General features: G+C 46.2%; 1 protein-coding gene across 33 annotated transcripts in view; it reads right to left on the bottom strand.

Moving 5' to 3' along the window:
* The window catches only part of WDR27 (WD repeat domain 27), a 247,248-nt gene that overhangs the window by 167,567 nt on the left and 61,517 nt on the right, over window positions 1–18,164 (bottom strand). For 20 of the 33 annotated variants that reach the window (XR_010158275.1, XR_008548743.1, XR_010158276.1 and 17 more), the window contains 4 exons: window positions 16,586–16,707; window positions 14,765–14,898; window positions 12,831–12,928; window positions 11,349–11,470 (listed from right to left, as the gene is read on the bottom strand). Coding sequence is in view for 19 of the 33 variants with exons in the window: in XM_016956677.3 (XP_016812166.3) it covers window positions 11,349–11,470; window positions 12,831–12,928; window positions 14,765–14,898; window positions 16,586–16,707 (476 nt within the window). In the remaining 14 variants the exon portion in view is untranslated. Of the gene's footprint in view, window positions 1–11,348; window positions 11,965–12,588; window positions 12,929–14,764; window positions 14,899–16,585; window positions 16,708–18,164 lie in introns of all 33 variants that reach the window. The other 13 variants (XR_010158285.1, XR_010158279.1, XR_010158278.1 and 10 more) reach the window with 3 other exon arrangements.

The following is an 18,164-nucleotide window of genomic DNA, read 5'->3' on the forward strand; positions in this document are numbered from 1 at the left end:
GCATTCACACACAGGCACATATACTTGCACACATATACACACTGTGAAAGGAAAATAAACCTCTGGGCCCCCAAATCACCAAGCTAAAGGGAAAAGTCAAGCTAGGAACTGCTTAGGGCCAACCTGCCTCCCATTCTATTCAAAGTCACCCCTCTGCTCACTGAGATAAATGCAGATCTGACTGCCCCCTTTGGAAAGACTCATCAGAAACTCAAAAGAATGCAACCATTTGTCCCTTATGTACCCAGGACCTGAAGGTCCCCTCCCCGATTTGTGTCTTCCTGCCTTTGCTTCGAGTTGTCCCACCTTTCCAGACCGAAGCAATGTTCATCTTATGTATGTTGACTGATGTCTCATGTCTCCCTAGAACGTGTGAAATCAAACTGTGTTCTGACCACCTAGGGCAAATGTCGTCAGGACCTCCTGAGGCTGTGTCACGGCACCCGTCCCTAACCTGGGCAAAATAAACTTTCCAGTTTCACTGAAACCTGCCTCAGATGTTCAGGGTTCACACACACGCACATACAAACCAAATTTAAGGTGGGAGGAAATGAGCAGTGGTATATTTAACTGCTATTAGGAACAGATATTGAATTAAGAGTTCAGCCCAAAGTCAGACTGTTAACACTTTACTCTCCATGGCCATTTCACTGAATGTTTATAGAAAAAAACAGACCACTTGGAAAACAATATGAATAAAACAATCTCCACAAAGAGATGAAGAAATGACTGAAAACGAAGTTTAACATAAAATCTATTATTCATTATTTTTACCAGAGCTATAAAAACAGGAAACTTTTCAAAGAAGTGATATTTTTACTGTGTCCCTCCTCAGGAGAGCACTGCAGTGTTTCGACACGGGAGAAGCATCCCGGTGAAACAGCCATTGCAAAATTACAACTGAGACAGTGAAAGAAACCTGACCTAACCAACTCTATCTTGCTTCTAACCTCCAAGCCGTCCTTTTCATTCCTGGGCTGAGGCCAAATTAACTTGGGGAGGAACTTATAGTTTAACTTTGAAACAAAGATGGTAACAACCCTTTCCCAAAACAAACCCCCTTCTTGCCTGGGGACCAGACTGCCTTCGTAGGACCTACAAATTAGCTCAAAGATTAGAAATTATGGTTTAGCAGTAATGTAGCTGGAGGCTACAAGATTCTGACCACCTCCCCCACCCCTACCCAAAATTGCTCCTGGGGATAACATCGCTATTGTAAAACCTAAGATCAGTGCTTGAGATATTTTGCAGACCCTGCACTGAATGGATCAGCTGGTACCCCACCCGATCAATAAACTGGTTCAGCTGGTCGTGCGGCCCCCACCCAGGAACTCACTCAGCACAAGAGGACAGCTTTGACTCCCGATGAGTTCACCTCTGACCTGACCAGTCAGAGCTCGTGATTCACTGACTCCACCCACCCACCAAATTATCCTTAAAAACTCCCACCCCCAGATTCCTGGGGAGACTGATTGGAGTCATAATAAAACTCCAGTCTCCCATACAGCCGGCTCTGTGTGAATTACCCTTTCTCTATTGCAATTCCCCTGTCTTGATCAACTGGCTCTATCTAGGTAGCAGACAAGGTGAACCATTGGGCGGTTACCCCAGTGGCTCAGCTGTGGCCCTCAGCCAGTGACGGCACCACTCACCGGGCCCGCAGGCTTCACGCAGAAGTCACAGCCTGCGTACCCACTCACATGCAGAGACAGTGAGGGTCCAGCCAGGGTGCCCGAGAGAGCCATGGTGGGGGAGGATCAACAACCCACATTTGGGATGAATTATTCTGAACCACTTAGAAGAAAAACTGGTCATTTACTTATTTATTTTGTTTTTCATTGACCCATAAGAACTGCACATATTTTGGGGTACAGCATGGTGTTTTGACACACACGTGTGAGGCCCCAGTCATGGGATTTAGCACATTGAAAACTCCTCCCAACAGCTACTCAGTGCCAACCTGGGCCTGTTTTCCTCACACTGGCTGAGTGCACACTTCTCTAGGTCCCAGTAAATGAGCCTAGGAGTGACACAGCCTGAGCAAAAAGAAGGTAGACACAAACACAAACAGCAAAACCAGCTAACAGGCAGCCACCCAGCAGGCGAGGTGAACACCAGACACAGGATTGGGGACATGGGGCCCTGGAGACACCACATGCCACGTGTGGGGTCAGGTGTGTGGGGTCAGGTGTGCGGTGTGGGGCGTCAGGTGTGCGGCGTCAGGTGTGCCGCGTGTGGCATCAGGTGTGCAGTGTGTGGGGTCAGGTGTGTGGTGTGGGGCGTCAGGTGTGCAGTGTGTGGCATCAGCTGTGTGGCATGTGGCAGGTGTGCCGTGTGCAGCATCAGGTGTGCAGTGTGCGGTGTCAGGTGTGCGGCATCAGGTGTGCAGTGTGCGGCGTGTGGTGTCAGGTGTGCGGCATCAGGTGTGCAGTGTGCGGCGTGTGGGGTCAGGTGTGCGGTGTCAGGTGTGTGGCATCAGGTGTGCGGCATCAGGTGTGCGGTGTGTGGGGTCAGGTGTGCGGTGTGGGGCGTCAGGTGTGCGGTGTGTGGCATCAGCTGTGTGGCATGTGGCAGGTGTGCCGTGTGCAGCATCAGGTGTGCAGTGTGGGGCGTCAGGTGTGTGCTGTGTGGGGCGTCAGGTGTGCCGTGTGCAGCGTGTGGCGTCAGGTGTGCGGCATGTGGCATCAGGTACACTCTGGATCCGAGGACAAAGAACACCCACGAGAACCTTCCAGGTGTGCAAAAGGAGATTCGAAGCTCACCAGAGTGCAGCCCCTCATGCGTCTCTCTCAAGCTCGAGTGACTTAGTGAATGAAATGCTCGTGTCCACTCGGAACTGCTTAGGGAGCCGGAGGGAGGCTGGGCTGTGCCCTGGTGCCATCCCCGATCCCCCTCAGCTCAGCCAGGGACATACAGGACCTAAATCAAAAACAGCCATCGACCGTTTCCAGGGAGTCAGGTGACCTCCCAAGTTCTCTAATAACTAAAGAAAACTTCATTAATTTTCATAAATAAAAAGGATAAAGTAACCAATTTAACTAAATAACTTTCCCATGAGAGTTTGACAACCACTGAGAAGAGAGCTCACCTGACCGTCAACTAGAGCCCTTGCTGTGGCCTGTGACTGATGCCTGGCCCATGGGACATGTGAGCCACGGCCATGCAACCCCATGGGATGAAAAATTCGAGATGTGTGTTCACTGCAGCCCCAGGTAGATGGCACGAGACCAGGGACACAGGTTCCCTTGAGTCAGAGCACGGAGAGTACAAGAGCAACCATCCCACAGCCTGGCTGGGCAGCCAACTGTGGCAGCTCTCACCCTCAGGGCCCAGCCCACCCACTGAGGGGACCTGCAAGATGCAACTCCTGTTCTAGGCTTCACTTGGCATCTGTAATAAACACACACGTAGCTGCTTCTCTTACGTCACCACTATGGAAAGCCAAAGGCTGAGTCCTGGAGTGCCCACGCCAGCAGCAGGTCATGGAGTTCCTCTGGGTCCACGATGGCCCTGCTGAAATACTGAAAAAGGCAGGCAGATCCAACGGCTGTAACTCAGACAGGCCCCTTAAAACTGCCAGGACTGGGCTTGGACTAAGCAAGCAATTTTTGAGCACCGACTGTATGCTAGTAAGGGATGGCTCTGTCCTCAAGATGAGAATCTCACAGGAGAGAGGATTAATCACACGTCATTCCAACTGCACTGATGAGCCCTGGAATAGCAGTGTAGACACAAGACCAAGTAAGGGGCCGAGTCCAACTACTGACAGGCCAGGGAGGCCTCCTGGGGCGGTGGTGGAGACTGAGCCTGTACAGTCGGAAGGGTCTGCCTGTGACCCAGGCCACAGAGCAAGAGCACAGCGTGCAGCTGGCGGACGCTCAGCTCCACCTTCTGAGAGCCCTGGGCTGAAGTGCCGGGGACTAGGCCCGACGGGGTCAGTCCTGTGTCTCAGAGTCAGCCCCGTTCACTGGGCTCACTGTCAGGTGGGTGCAGTCAGGAAGCTGGCAGGCAGGTGCAGTCGGGAAACCAGTGTGGAGCCTTAGCTGCTCCGTGGGGTCAGAGCTTAGGTGCCAGTGGTGCCTGCTCAGATCTCACGCCGGCACCCCTACTCCATCTGGGGCTCTGGGGGGGATGAGGATGCCCCGTGCTCCACGTTCATGATGCTGTGACTCTGAGGACAGAGCCCGCCTCTTCTCAGCAGACAGAGCATGTGTGTCACATGGGAGCTGGCCCTGATGCCCTCCTGTGACTGTCTAGGCCACCACAGAAGCCGACCGGGGTGTGAGAGAATGGCCCAGCCCAGCAGCCTGGGCTTCATGTGGGCGCCAAGCTTGAGACTGGGTCTGAGGCATCACCAAGGACACTGACAGGGTAAGAACGAGAAGGTGGTACAGGGTCTGCATGCAGCCTCGGGCTTTTATCCTAAAAGCTGCTGGGCCTCTGAAGAATTGACAGTGAAGATTAAAATAACCTGAATGGGGTTCTGAAGGCACAGTCAACAGTAGGTGATGATAGGCGGAGACAAGCCCGCGGGGACAGCTGCTGGGGAGCAACTACAGGCCATAGGTGGGACAGAAGACGGCAGCGCTAGGCCTCCCACACCTGCACCTATGCGGGTGTGGGTGTCGCCTTCCTGAGGCTTTGCACACCCACAGAGGGTGACAGAGCGGGGCTGTGCTGTGGTGAGTAGGGTGGCTGCAGAGGCACCAGCCAAGGGGGGTTGCATTGCCTGTGGGGCTGGGTGCAGAACACAGCAGGCTGTGCCAGGCTCCTGCTTCCTTCTCTGGGCCACACAGTGGGCAGTGGGGGGTCAGGCCCAGGCCCCTCCTGCTGGTGCAGCTGTCCCCTCCTCCTTCAAGGCTCAGCCCCAGGACCACCTCCTGGGGAACACCTTCCCTGACCCCACCTTGTTCAGAGGCCCCACAGACTACTTCATAAACTGAATACACCTCCTGCCTCTGACCTGGAAGGTGATCCTGAGGATGACATCATGCCGCTTTCCACATGAGTCCACACCGTGCAGCTCAGAATGCACTCACACCACGTCCGTGAGTAAGTAGATGAGGCCATTGTTCCACAACAGAGCACTTCCTTGCCGAAATGGTCACCCTTCACAGCAGTGGTTTTTAGACACACAGAACCAGCCCTTCGAGAGGCCATGCGTTCATCCAGTGTGTAAAACAGATAAAGGCAGAAGTCTCCCGGTGGACTGGGCATGAGGATGCTCCGCTGTGGACACCAACAGCACCACTGGGCAGTGCCTGTGCCGCCGAGGAGCTGAAAACCTGTACTCTGAAGAGTCCTCACTGTAACAGATCAGCAGCTGCCCTCCTCCTGACAGCACATTTCTCATTTCCTGGTAAGGAGAGCAGAGTTCTGATGTGAAAGGCCACAGCGGCTGTAACTCAGGACTGGTCCTCCAGCGCCGCTGTAATTCGTCAGGGTCCTCCTCCATGATTTCCTCGATAACTCCTCACCACCATCATCTAATTGCTGATTTCTAACATATATTTAGAAACAATGTTCATTACAGTAAATTAAATGGGACAAGAATGAAATTTGATGCTTTAAGTCTTGAAAATAAATGTATTACAATCAAACTAACAAAATATAAACATCTTTTTAAAAACAAATCTTAATTATGCTACAAATTCACTTCCTATATCTTCGTTCTCCAAGTCAATGCTTTTTTACGGCTTGAAGTGTTCTAAAAAATCTATGATGATGCTTCCAAACACAACATATTTTAAAAGCCAGAATAAAGCTAAATGTAAACACAGCCTCATCTGGCTCAAGTCTCCTCAATTATTGAAACAAAAGATAAAAGAAGCCAAAATGACATCAGCACTAGAGGAAGAGAGGAAAAACACGTATCAGAACGTGGAGATCATCTATGTATTGGAGCGCCATTCACCATGCCTGCTGTCCTGAGGCTCCCGAGGCGAGCCAGGCCCAGCGTCTCCATCCTCCTCCCTTGGTGCTGTGCACGGGGAGCCTCCACATTGCTCAGGCAGGTGCAGCCACAGCATGGGGTGTGATGTGAAGTGTCAGGAGCTGGTTGACCTGGTCAAGATACTGGGTTCACTTGAGATAACCTGACATTTAGATGGTAAGGAGGGAAGAAAAACAGCATCCAGGCAGAGGAACTGGGCAGGCCTGGAGTCCCAACTCCCAGCTCACAGCCCATGCAGAGGGAGGAGGGAGGCCCTGCACTCTGAGTCCTCATCCATCGAATGTCCTCGCTGAGCCTGTGAGAACACACAGGGAAAGGCCACGGCGTTCCAGAGACTTGGTGAACATTAGTTCCTAGCTGTGACACTCAAAACATTCCACACACAGACTCTGGCAAGCACCTAGGGGTGACTCGGCGCCATGGTCTGGACATTGCTCTCCCCACAGAATTCATCAGTTGAAACCCCCATTGCAATGGTGTTAAGAGGTGAGGCCCTTGAGAAGTGATTAGGTCATGAGAGTGGAGTCTGCATGAATGGGCTGAATGTCCTTATGAGGGAGGTTTCAAGGAGTTTGTATTTCCATCCACCACTTGAGGATACAGCAGGAAGGCCCCGCCACTCAAGCAGAAAGCCCTCATGAGACGCTGATCTGCCAGTGCCTTGATCTCACACTTGCCAGCCTCCAGAACTGTGAGCAAATACATTTCTGTTGCTTGTAAATATCCCAGTCTAGGGCATTTTGTTACAGCAGCCCCAACAGACTGAGACTCCACATTTGGAGCCTCATGCGCATCAGCCCGCCTGCAGGATTTAAAATATGAGTCGCTCTACCAGCAGGAACACAGCGTGTCACAGGGAGACCAGGACACCACACGGCTTTCAGTGCAAACTTGCTGACCACACAGGAGGCTAAACAAGTTTATTCAATCTTTCTATTTCTCCATTTTATGTGCCTTTAAACTCCTCATAAAACCAAAAGTTTCATCTAACAGTATGTGAGAATGGGTAATGCCAGTTCAGATGCAGCCTTCTCTCATCCTCCCAGGACAGGATGGCTGTTCCCATCGCTACTCTCTGGCAGCGATTCCACATCATTTTATAGTGCTTAGAACAGTCAGCCTTGTGCGAATGTTATTCCACCCGTGACTACCACCTTCTGCCTTGTATTTCTTTGAACACTGAAACCATATCTAACTCAGCTTCTGATCTGCTGCTGCAGGTGGAGAAATTCTTGTGCATTTATCCCTAAAACTCACAGGAACAAAAGAACTGTGTGAGAGTAGTTGCATGTGGAACGTAAGAGTTTTCTAAAGCAGTACCCATCTGCCTCCATAAATTCATATTTTAAAAATTAGAAAAATAGCTTTCACTTAATGGACTTAGCACATACTAAGAGATTTACATACATTTAACCCTTTAACAGAGAAAAGCTTTATATATGCAAAAGGTTAGAAACTCTTCTGTTATGAAGTGGGAACAGAGAGGAAAGGAAATAAAATTACAAGATCATACCAAATAGCATCATATCATTTTCCAAAATAATTCTCTTGAAAATATTAGAAAATTGGTTAGCTAAAGTTAAAAGAATTATCTTTACCATTATCTTAAACCTTGCATGTTATTTTTTAAGTTATAAATTAGAAAGCATTAAAAACTCCGAAATTATATTTTGCATTTGCAACCTAAACATCTGAAACAATTTTTAAAAATTTGGGAACTAAATTGAAAAAAAATCTCAGCCTGAGCTCTAATAGGCCAAGTTTTAATCTAGACCAAGTTTTATGGCTCTGTCATAAACCCCAGAAAGAAAAGAACAAAAAGAGAAAGAAAATAGGGATTTATAATGGAAATGCTGACAGACCATTTTCCAAACACCAAAAATAAATTATAATTGGCTTTGCAATGACCACCTTTAATAAGAGTCATGCACAACCAATACAAAATTAAATGAACTAAGAAATATTTTTCTAATAATTGACAATGTTTGAGACAAGCAGCAGCAAGTGTCAGAAAGCATGGTAAGAAATATGTTTTAAATGTAAAATTGGCCGGGCGCGGTGGCTCATGCTTGTAATCCCAGTACTTTGGGAGGCCGAGACAGGCAGATCACCTGAGGTGAGGAGTTTGAGACCAGCCTGGCCAACATGGTGAAATCCCCTCTCTACTAAAAACACAAAAATTAGCCAGGCGTGGTGGCCCACGCCTGTAATCCCAGCTACTCGGGAGGCTGAGGCAGGAGAATCGCTTGAACCCAGGAGGCGGAGCTTGCAGTGAGCCGAGATCACGCAACTGCACTCCAGCCTGGGTGACAAGAGTGAAACTTCGTCTCAAAAAAAAAAAAAGTAAAATTTACAACATGAAAGAAACTTCATGTATAAGACTCATTTATCTTCACGACTGAAATTTTTAAACTCAAGAATGACAATGTTTGAGAAATTTAGTCAATTCTCACTTAACTGTATTATCTAAAGACTCACAGACTTTTAGAAAAACTGACCAGATAGACAACTACATAACATCTCAGGAGAGACTTTTCTTGTTAGCAATCTTTATCTTTAGATAAATTTTTAGACATTGCATTTTGAGAATAATATATCAACAAATTTTAAATACTGTTTGTCAAACTTTAACCTCTGAAATCTACATGCTGACGAGTCTTTTTAAGAAACCATTTTTTTCTCTAGATTTACATCTACTTTCTTATACAAAGAATCGAATCCTTTGCTTTCTGTTGGTAACAGCGAGTCACAGTTCAAATCGGCGCATGTCAAGTGAACAGATTCCAGGTTCCAGGTACGACCAAGATCAGACACAAAGACGGCGCAAACCCTAGTCTGCACTCAGGTATCTTAAAGTCAAATGTCTTTGCGTGGAAGTTTCACTAAATAAATTTAGTAGGTCAGACTTATACTTTAACATTCTACATCCAAATATTAGCTATCAATATCTCATTAAACTGCACTTGAATTTAAAAGGAATCATAACACCTAAAAAATAAGACGGGTTGGTCGGGCGCAGTGGCTCACGCCTGTAATCCCAGCACTCTGGGAGGCCGAGGCGGGCGGATCACAAGGTCAGGAGTTTGAGACTAGCCCGGCCAACATGGTCAAACTCCATCTCTACTAAAAATACAAAAATTAGCCAGGCGTGGTGGCACGCGCCTGTAATCCCAGCTACTCGGGAGCCTGAGGCAGGAGAGTCATTGGAACCCAGGAGGTGGAGGTTGCAGTGAGCTGAGATCATGGCACTGCACTCCAACCTGGGTGACAGAGGAAGATTCCATCTCAAATCAATCAATCAATCAATCAATCAATAAGGTGGGTATTAGGCTAACAATCATTTTAAAAGTTAATAACTCAATTATTAAATTCATTTAAAAGCTGAGAAATATATAAAATCTAGCAATCAAATCTTTCCCTGATTTTGACAGATCTTACTGCGAAATTAGTAGTATCAGATCATGGCTCTCAAATACCAACAGTGCTGCCTAGTCTCATCATAAATCACCAAACTGACTTCTTTTTCCTTCACAGCTTTCCCAGAAAACACAGAAACATGGAGTATTACACACAGCACTGATTCAACTAATTCGCACTTCGTTTGTGAAGTATGCCGTTTTCATAGCCTCGTAAAGAAGTTACAGGATTCTTCAAAGGGATCCCTTCACTCATCTGAGACACCCACTGCACAGTGTTTAAAAACATGTTTGCTCTGGTTTATATGCAGGAAGAGTCTAAACAAAAAGAAAAAATGCAGAAAAATAATCTTTTCTCCAACAACTCTCCCCAAGCTGATATTTCCATGGTGTTATTCAAACCAGAAAAGCCTTCTCCTATTGAAACTTGAAATGTCCTATTAATGAACTGGGTGGTGGGGCGGGGGGTGGAAGATTAAAAGGAAGGCAAGATAAAGACGCCTGTCGGAGCCTTTAAACCCTCCCTTCTCTGACCAAGGCTGCCCACAGGGAGGGCACGGAGGTCGGCTTCGCTTCCACAGGCAGCCTCCCCAGGCGTCCTCCTGGCCTCTGAAGTTCTGACTACCCCACACTGCCAAGTCCCTGGATCTGCCTCTCTGAAGAGCCATCCAGACTGACATGCAGGGAGACCATCTTCCTGGACACGGAGCCTCTGAATCCCGGGGTCTCTCATGCTGCACCCGTTAAAGTCTTCCTGTGGCCCTGACACCTCCATCTCCCCTTTATCCAGAAAAGATGCAGGAACAAATCTGCTTCAATGTAATTTAACTTAGCAGCCCAGAATCTTTGCTCTTTCTGATTTGAACTGATTAAAAAACTTTATAGATAATCAGACCATACCTGTCCTATTAAACAGAAATTTAAAAGACTCAAAATGTGGGCCGGGCGCGGTGGCTCACACCTGTAATCTCTGCACTTTGGGAGGCTGAGGCAGGCTGATCACGAGGTCAGGAGTTCGAGACCAGCCTGACCAACATGGTGAAACTCCGTCTCTACTAAAAATACAAAACAAATTAGCCAGGCGTGGTGGCTCATGCCTGTAATCCCAGCTACTCAGGAGGCTGAGGCAGGAGAATCGCTTGAACCCAGGAAGCAGAGGTTGCAGTGAGCCGAGATAGTGCCACTGCACTCCCGCCTGGGTGACAGAGCGAGACTCTGTCTCAAAAAAAAAAAAAAAAAAAAGAAGACGCAAAATGTGTTAACCTGTGGATAACAAAGTCTGTTTAACCAACATTGCAATACTTCACTTGGCAAAATGATACCCTGAATCATGATATAAATGCCAGACGCATCGTAAGTTAAATCCTCAACTTGGAAAACCTTTCCAGGCATATCAACAACCAAAATAGCAGTTTTAGTCCTAAGAAATACAGTTTTGTTCCCAAGACTTAGAGGCCCTCTTGGGTACCAAGTGTCTTTTGAACCGTGCAGCTATCAGACAATGAACTCATCAAATGTTTCTCCTGTAATGCCACCCTTTAACCTACCGCTGTGGATATTTGTAAACTTTGTCTCTGTCAAAACAGACTGGCTGTATCCAACAGCCTCCACCTTCAAAAAAAAGCTACTGATTTAGCAAGGCTGCCCCAGTTCATAGAACCTATGTGTCTACCATGCAATCCATTATTGCTTAACATATACAACCCTATCAAGTTTTATGTGAGAATGTTTTACTAGTAAAATCTTAATATGGGCCCATAAAATAGTCAAACACAAACGTAGAAAACTTAACATTCAACATGATATTAAAATATCTCCTAGGGTCAAACATCAAGGCTTTGAATAATTTAATGATCAATAAAAATTAACATTGAATTTGGTAGCAAACACTTATAAAATGGCATCATACATTTGTATCTGTTAAATGCTTTAAGCACATAGTTTTACAGATGATACATGTTATCCAAAAACTTACTCACTTTATTTTGGCAGATTTGATGGACAGGCCGTGAGTGGGCTTCCGCTATCACCGCTGCACTGCAGCCGGCGTTGAGGTCGAACACTTCCACGGTCCTGTTCCGGCCAGCTGCGAGTACGATGTCTGCGATAATCCAGTTAGGGAGCTCTTCTCAACACTCTTACCCATGGGGAAGGGACAGTTCCCTCTCTTTTACTAAGAAAAACTTTGGAATATTAGAAGACTCATGAATGGATGACTAGTTAAGAATTTCTGAAATGCCGCAGGAAAAGTCCTGAGTCCAGTCCAGCCCCACCCCATCTGACTCCAGGTGTTGGCAAGAGCAGGTGGGCGGGGGGGGGGGGGGTGCTGCTTAGGAAAAGGGAGACCACCACAGTACCTATTTTGAGGTGTGAGTTCCAGCTTTAGATACGTGGTGTTTGAGATGTCCATGAAACACCCAAATCAGATGTCAAATAATTGAATATGTAGATACTGCACTCAGCAGAAAGGACTGGACTAAGATTAGACAGATCCACAGAATGGGTGACAGCACCTGGGGCAGGCTTCACGATGGGAGACACAACCCAGACAGTGCCATGTCGGCAGGTGACCGTGACGTGCTTCATAAACTTGACCTATGAGGAGCAATGTATACATTTAGGGCTCGTGTGACCACCAGCACTCCCCAAGCCTCAATGCTCAGCCCTGAATGCTGTAGTAATGTGTACAGGTGGTGGGAACCCAGGTGCACTGGAGTCAAGAGACCTGTAATGCTGGTGTTAGCGTTGGATTACTCTTGACTCTAGTACTCTCGTATTCCAGAAACCATCATTTAAGCTAGAATAATCCTAATGACATATTTCTTATTTCTGCTAGGTATTTTAACACCTATTCTAGCATGAAATTACCACGTTTCTAAAGAAAACATACTGCAACCTCCTAACACTTTTAGTTCAACTACAAAACCCTCCAATAGAGTTCAACGTAGATTGAACTTTGAGTAAATTAAAACTTTATACAATGAATTCCTAAAGATCTGGAGCTTTTCCCCTAAATAAATTAAAATCAACTTTGAAAATTAAAAGCAATGGTGTTAGCCATAAAAATCTCAAAAATTAAAGTTCTGGGATTCCATTTCATATTATTTTGAACAGCAACCGCTATGATTTTTGCCAGCTCTGCAGATGAGATAGAATGACTAAATTACTAGACATTAGTCAACAAAGTCCAGAGCAGAAGGGCCAGGTCAGCCCACCCACCTGCTGGATGGCATGAGCTGTACGGCACTCAGGTTTCTTCTTCCTTTGAGGCCCTTTCTCAATGTTGAGATGAATTATTACACGTACAATTAACACAAGGATGGCGAGCTCCATGAGAAGGGTCCCTGCATTCCCGGAGCCCCACACAATGCCTGACACTCATGAGATGCTCAGCACACGCCTCTGCCAGAGGAACAACACTCAGGGCGTAAAACCCTACCAGGATCTGGGAGAAAGGATACGGGAATAAAAGTCGTTGACTGCCGATAAACTGGTCATGTCTACTGCACCTGTCGTGGAGAGCCTGCAAATCAGCTTGGACTTGCTCTTCTGTTTATATCTGGAAGAGAAAATCAAGATGATCAATCTTTTTGCTTTCCTTCCACTACAACTAAACACCTTATCTTTAAAAACATTAAACAGGAAAAGAAAGTTTTCATATCACTTTAAAAGTCATATTTTATGATACTGAGGGGAAAAGTGAATTAGCTACCTTAATTTTTCTTTAAGAAAAAAAACCTGTTTTTCTATTAACATCTAATTATTTGTGGTGATTTTTGACATACAAAAGATCCCCCACGCCGTCCTCCTTCTTCAGTCTGTGATCAAATGCACCAGCCTTTTTCTATAGGGTATTTCCATGTATGCTTAGAAAATCCTGCCCATCTCCCGCTACATATAACTGAACACATGCCTCAGCTTCACTGCCTCCCGAAACCCAACTGAAGTGCCTGCAAAGTGATCTCTAAGAGAAAGTCCCACAAGATCAGAAAGAGGAGGCAGGAACAAGAAGAGAATCCGCCAACTCTCAGGGGCAAAGGGCTGTGGCAGCCGAGATGGGAACGCTGTGACGTGAGCTGACTTGTGAAGCTCCCTCCCAGTAAGTAAAAATAAACTTTAGGCCAGGTGTGGTGGCTCATGCCTGTAATCCCAGCACTTTGGGAGGCCGAGGCGGGCAGATCACGAGGTCAGGAGTTCGAGACCAGCCTGGCCAACATAGTGCAACCCCGTCTCTACTAAAAATACAAAAATTAGCCAGTTGTGGTTTTGGGCGGCGGAGGGGGGAGGGGGGGCGCCTGTAATCCCAGCCACTTGGGAGGCTGATGCAGGAGAATCCCATGAACTCGGGAGGCGGAGGTTGCGGTGAGCCAAGATCTCACCACTGCACTCCAGCCTAGCGACAGAGTGAGACTCCGTCTCAAAAACAAACTTTAGGACTGAAAGTCCCAGGCACCTCTGAAGACAAGGCTGAGGGAGGGGCCGTAGGAGGGGGCCGCTGGGTCCTGGAGCCCTTCCTCTGCATGCAACCCGCCCCAGCATGGGCCAGAAGTCACTCCTGGGATGCTGTGCCACAGGATAGATGAGAGTGGGGATGCTCTCATTGAGATCGGGGATTCCTTGCAAGCCCGTCTATCAGATGCGATCGGATGGAAGCCCAACCCTTGGCAGGTCCCAACCCGATGTCCCTCCATGAGAGAAGCAGGCAGATGCAGTGCCCATTCCGAGCGCAGGGCACCTGCCCCAATTAACAAACTGAAGGCACACATCTCAGAAACATAACTTTGATTAAGAAAGGTGTGCTCATGTTACACTCAAAAAAATAAAATGACATGAATACACAGAGATACAGCAAAAATACAAAACTATGACCAAGAAGCAAATATATCAATCTCAAAAGGAGGAAAAAGGGAAGAGGACAGGACTGGGAGATAGGTTCCTAATTCCCTCTGTAATATTTTATTTCTTTAAAAATTCTGGAAAACAAAGATAGTGAAATGTTAATACTTGTCCAAGCTAGGTGTAGCTAAGAAGATATTTATTATTCCCCATATATATGTATATATTTGAAACAGTTCATAATTTAACTGTATGTTATCAATAGTATTTGTCCCACATAACATCACTTCAATATGCTGCAGAGCCGAGATGATAATTGAGGATTCTCAAATCCTCCAAATTCTCGGATTCCGTCATGCCAAAGGCCCCGCGCATAGTAATACAAAGGAAGGTTTAAAATGCGTAGGATCTGGATAATTCCCTCTCATCAAGAGTTTGGTGATATGAGGTCATTATTAAATTTGGGGCAACATTTTAAAATGTAAATACCTTTCAACATCACATTATTGAAACAGCTTCCTGTGATCTAAAAATAATGCACAGAGCAGGGGGTGCCTACCTCTTAATCTCATCTTTGCAAGTGTCAATGTGATACCTCAGTAGCTGAAATTCAGGGCCAGAAGATAACAATATAAAGGCATCTATATAATAAAACTGTGCAGACTGTATAGGTTTAGAAAACATGTCTTTGCCCTGTAATGCAAATTAGTAATTACTGTCAATATAATAAATGTTAACAAAAACACTATTGCTCTAAACATAAAATTATTTGTTCTTAAAACCCAACATCTATTTGTTCTAAATGTGTACATAAACTTTGTTAGACCCAATCTACAATTTTTGTTTCTGCCTACTACTTCTGAAAGGTATTCTATGATTAAAATTTTACTGTAATGCTTTGAATTCCAGCCATTTAACAACTTTAAAAGAAAATCGAAACTTAACAGTAAACATACTAAGTACCAAAGATTTTATTAAAGCTGAAATTCAAAATGTTTTAAAATACAGTTCTGAGGTGTCTGCTCTCAAATTTAGACCTCACAACCAAACGTTATGACACAGAGCAAGCTGACGGCATCCACAGCTCTCAGCAAACTCCTTCCTGAAGCTGCTGCCAAACGCTTCACCTTTAGAGACCCTAGGTCTTCTTTAATTGACACTTCCTTTCTTGTCTTTCTCGTATTCAATCCCCTTTCTATAAAAGACGCAAAGAAAATAAATCCCAACATCTTTGAAAATTGGACTGCTTTTTATGTTATGTTCTTTGCAAGTCGCCTGCTCATAATTTCATGATTTGAAGGTGAGTTTCCTACCATTGCCTTTTCTTTCCCTGTCCTAGTCATAAGGTTATCATCTTCCTGTCTCTCCTTTCCTGTTCTGCTCCCAAATGATCTCCCATAAGTTCATCAAAACAAGTCACTCCTCTCCCTAAAATATACTTCCGCCATGTAATAGCCCCTTGGCCATTACTGCTATCTGGACTATGAAATCACACTGAATCAATATTTAAAATTCTTCAAATGTTTCAGTATTAATCATGTGGCATTCGCAGACCATAACAAACATAAGACCATATGAATGTATGCATGCACGTGGCAAGTATGTAAGTGTGCGCGTGTGTATGCATCTATCTGCGTGTGTGCCTATTGCATGTGTATTAATACGTGGCAAATATGTAAGTGTGTGTATGTGTATGCATCTATATGCATGTGTGCCTATTGCATGTGAGTGAATATGTGGCAAGTATGTAAGCGTGCATATGTGTATGCATCTATATGTGTGTGAATATGTGGCAAGTATGTAAGCGTGCATATGTGTATGCATCTCCGTGTGTGAATATGTGGCAAGTATGTAAGTGTGTGTATGTGTATGCATCCATATGCGTGTGTGCCTATTGCATGTGTGTGAACACGTGGTAAGTATAAGTGTGCGTATGTGTATGCATCTATATGCGTGTGCCTACTGCGTGTGTCTATGTGGCAAGTATGTAAGTGTGCATATGTGTATGCATCTACATGTGTGTGAATATGTGGCAAGTATGTAAGTGTGCGTATGTGTATGCATCTATATGCGTGTGCCTCTTACATGCGCGTGAATATGTGGCAAGTATGTAAGTGTGCGTATGTGTATGCATGTATATGCGTCTGTGCCTATTGCATGCGTGTGAACATATACATGTAGACACACATTTAAGAAACTAATCAATAACTGTTATTGCATTGAAGCAATAACTTTTAATCAATAACTTTTATTGCATTAAAGCAAACTCTCGGCTTACGTCCCTTTCCTCATCTCCTGTTAAGGTAAAAGAATGAGACTTTTGAGAAGCTCTCAGCTCCTTTGGAAATGACTGCCCATGGCAGAGATGACTGTCCATTACCAGAAGCAGTGCGAGCTCTGCCCCACGAGCCGACCACACCCGCAGGGTCCCATCCCGGGCCGCAGAGAGCAGCCACCTCCGGTCCTGGCTCCAGCACACGGCATTCACTGCCCCGTCATGACCTAACAGGAATGACCAGAGAAGGTTACTATTTCTACTATTAATATCAGTTTTGACTGAGTGCTACTTACCTGGTACTTTTATACAACACAACTGGAACAGCATTTTTCAAGTAATTAGGGGTGCGCCAGGAGGCTTCTCCTCGCCACAGTGAGGCCACAGAGCCTGAGGCAGGGTGCACCATCTCCCTTCAGTAGAGACTCAGTGTGGCTTCTGAAGGCAGTTGCTCTAAAGCCTCACGTTCCATTTTTTCAACTTTTATTTTAGATTCAGGAGGTGCAGGTGTGGGTTTGTTAGGAGCGTGTACTGTGTGGTGCTGGGTACTGTGTGGTGCTGGGTACTGTGTGGTGCTGGGTACTGTGCAGTGCTGGGTACTGTGTGGTGCTGGGTACTGTGCAGTGCTGGGTACTGTGTGGTGCTGGGTACTGCGTGGTGCTGGGTACTGTGTGGTGCTGGGTACTGCATGGAGCGTGTACTGTGTGGTGCTGGGTACTGCATGGAGCATGTACTGTGTGGTGCTGGGTACTGCGTGGAGCGTGTACTGTGTGGTGCTGGGTACTACATGGAGCGTGTACTGTGTGGTGCTCGGTACTGCGTGGTGCTGGGTACTGTGTGGTGCTAGGGTTTGGGGTGTGAGTGAACGCCTCGGCCAGGCAGTGTGGAGCGTGTACCGTGTGGTGCTCGGTACTGTGTGGTGCTGGGTACTGTGTGGGGCATGTACTGCGTGGTGCTGGGTACTGCGTGGTGCTGGGTACTGTGTGGTGCTGGGGTTTGGGGTGTGAGTGAACGCCTCGGCCCGGCAGTGTAAAACCTCGCATTTCTTAAACTAAGAAGTTCAACATTATGTGTGCATCTGTGAGTGTATGTTTTCAGAAAAGAACATGATAACATTTAGTATTATGAACTACAGTATAGAAATCTGTGGACTCCATGATAATGTATCAGTATGTTAAAGAACTGCTGTCAACGTTGAAGAAAAAAGTGAAAAAAAAAAGCCCTGAGCACACACATATAAGTTGATCATTTGTTGTGACAGATTTGAAAAGTTTTGTCTAAACTCACAATGGCTGCTTGGATGCTGATTTCTGAGAGTGCCAATGCTGGTCTTCAGGTGTCTGAATATCGGCAGTGTGTGCTGCTCTGATATTAAACTAAGGTAGGCGATGAGGCAAACAGTGTTTATTTCGTACACCTGTAGGAGCTTTTCTGTCCACTCCCCACCTCATCCTACTCCCAGCCTAACCCTGGGGCCCAGACCCTGAGCACGTGCTGGTTTCTGGACCTGTCTTGCCTCATAACCCCTAGAAGGGCTGTCAGGGCAGGAGGCATCTTCAAACAGTCTCTCAGCTGCCACCACCTGACGGTTCTAAGAAGCGGCGGACACAAAGGAAAGGAGAAAGCAAAGACGACCAGGGATGCGCTTCTTTTCAGAGGTCGGCCCTGGAGCGAAAGCCAGCTG

The sequence above is a fragment of the Pan troglodytes genome, chromosome 5 (assembly GCF_028858775.2).
Source record: "Pan troglodytes isolate AG18354 chromosome 5, NHGRI_mPanTro3-v2.0_pri, whole genome shotgun sequence".
NCBI lineage: Eukaryota > Metazoa > Chordata > Mammalia > Primates > Hominidae > Pan > Pan troglodytes.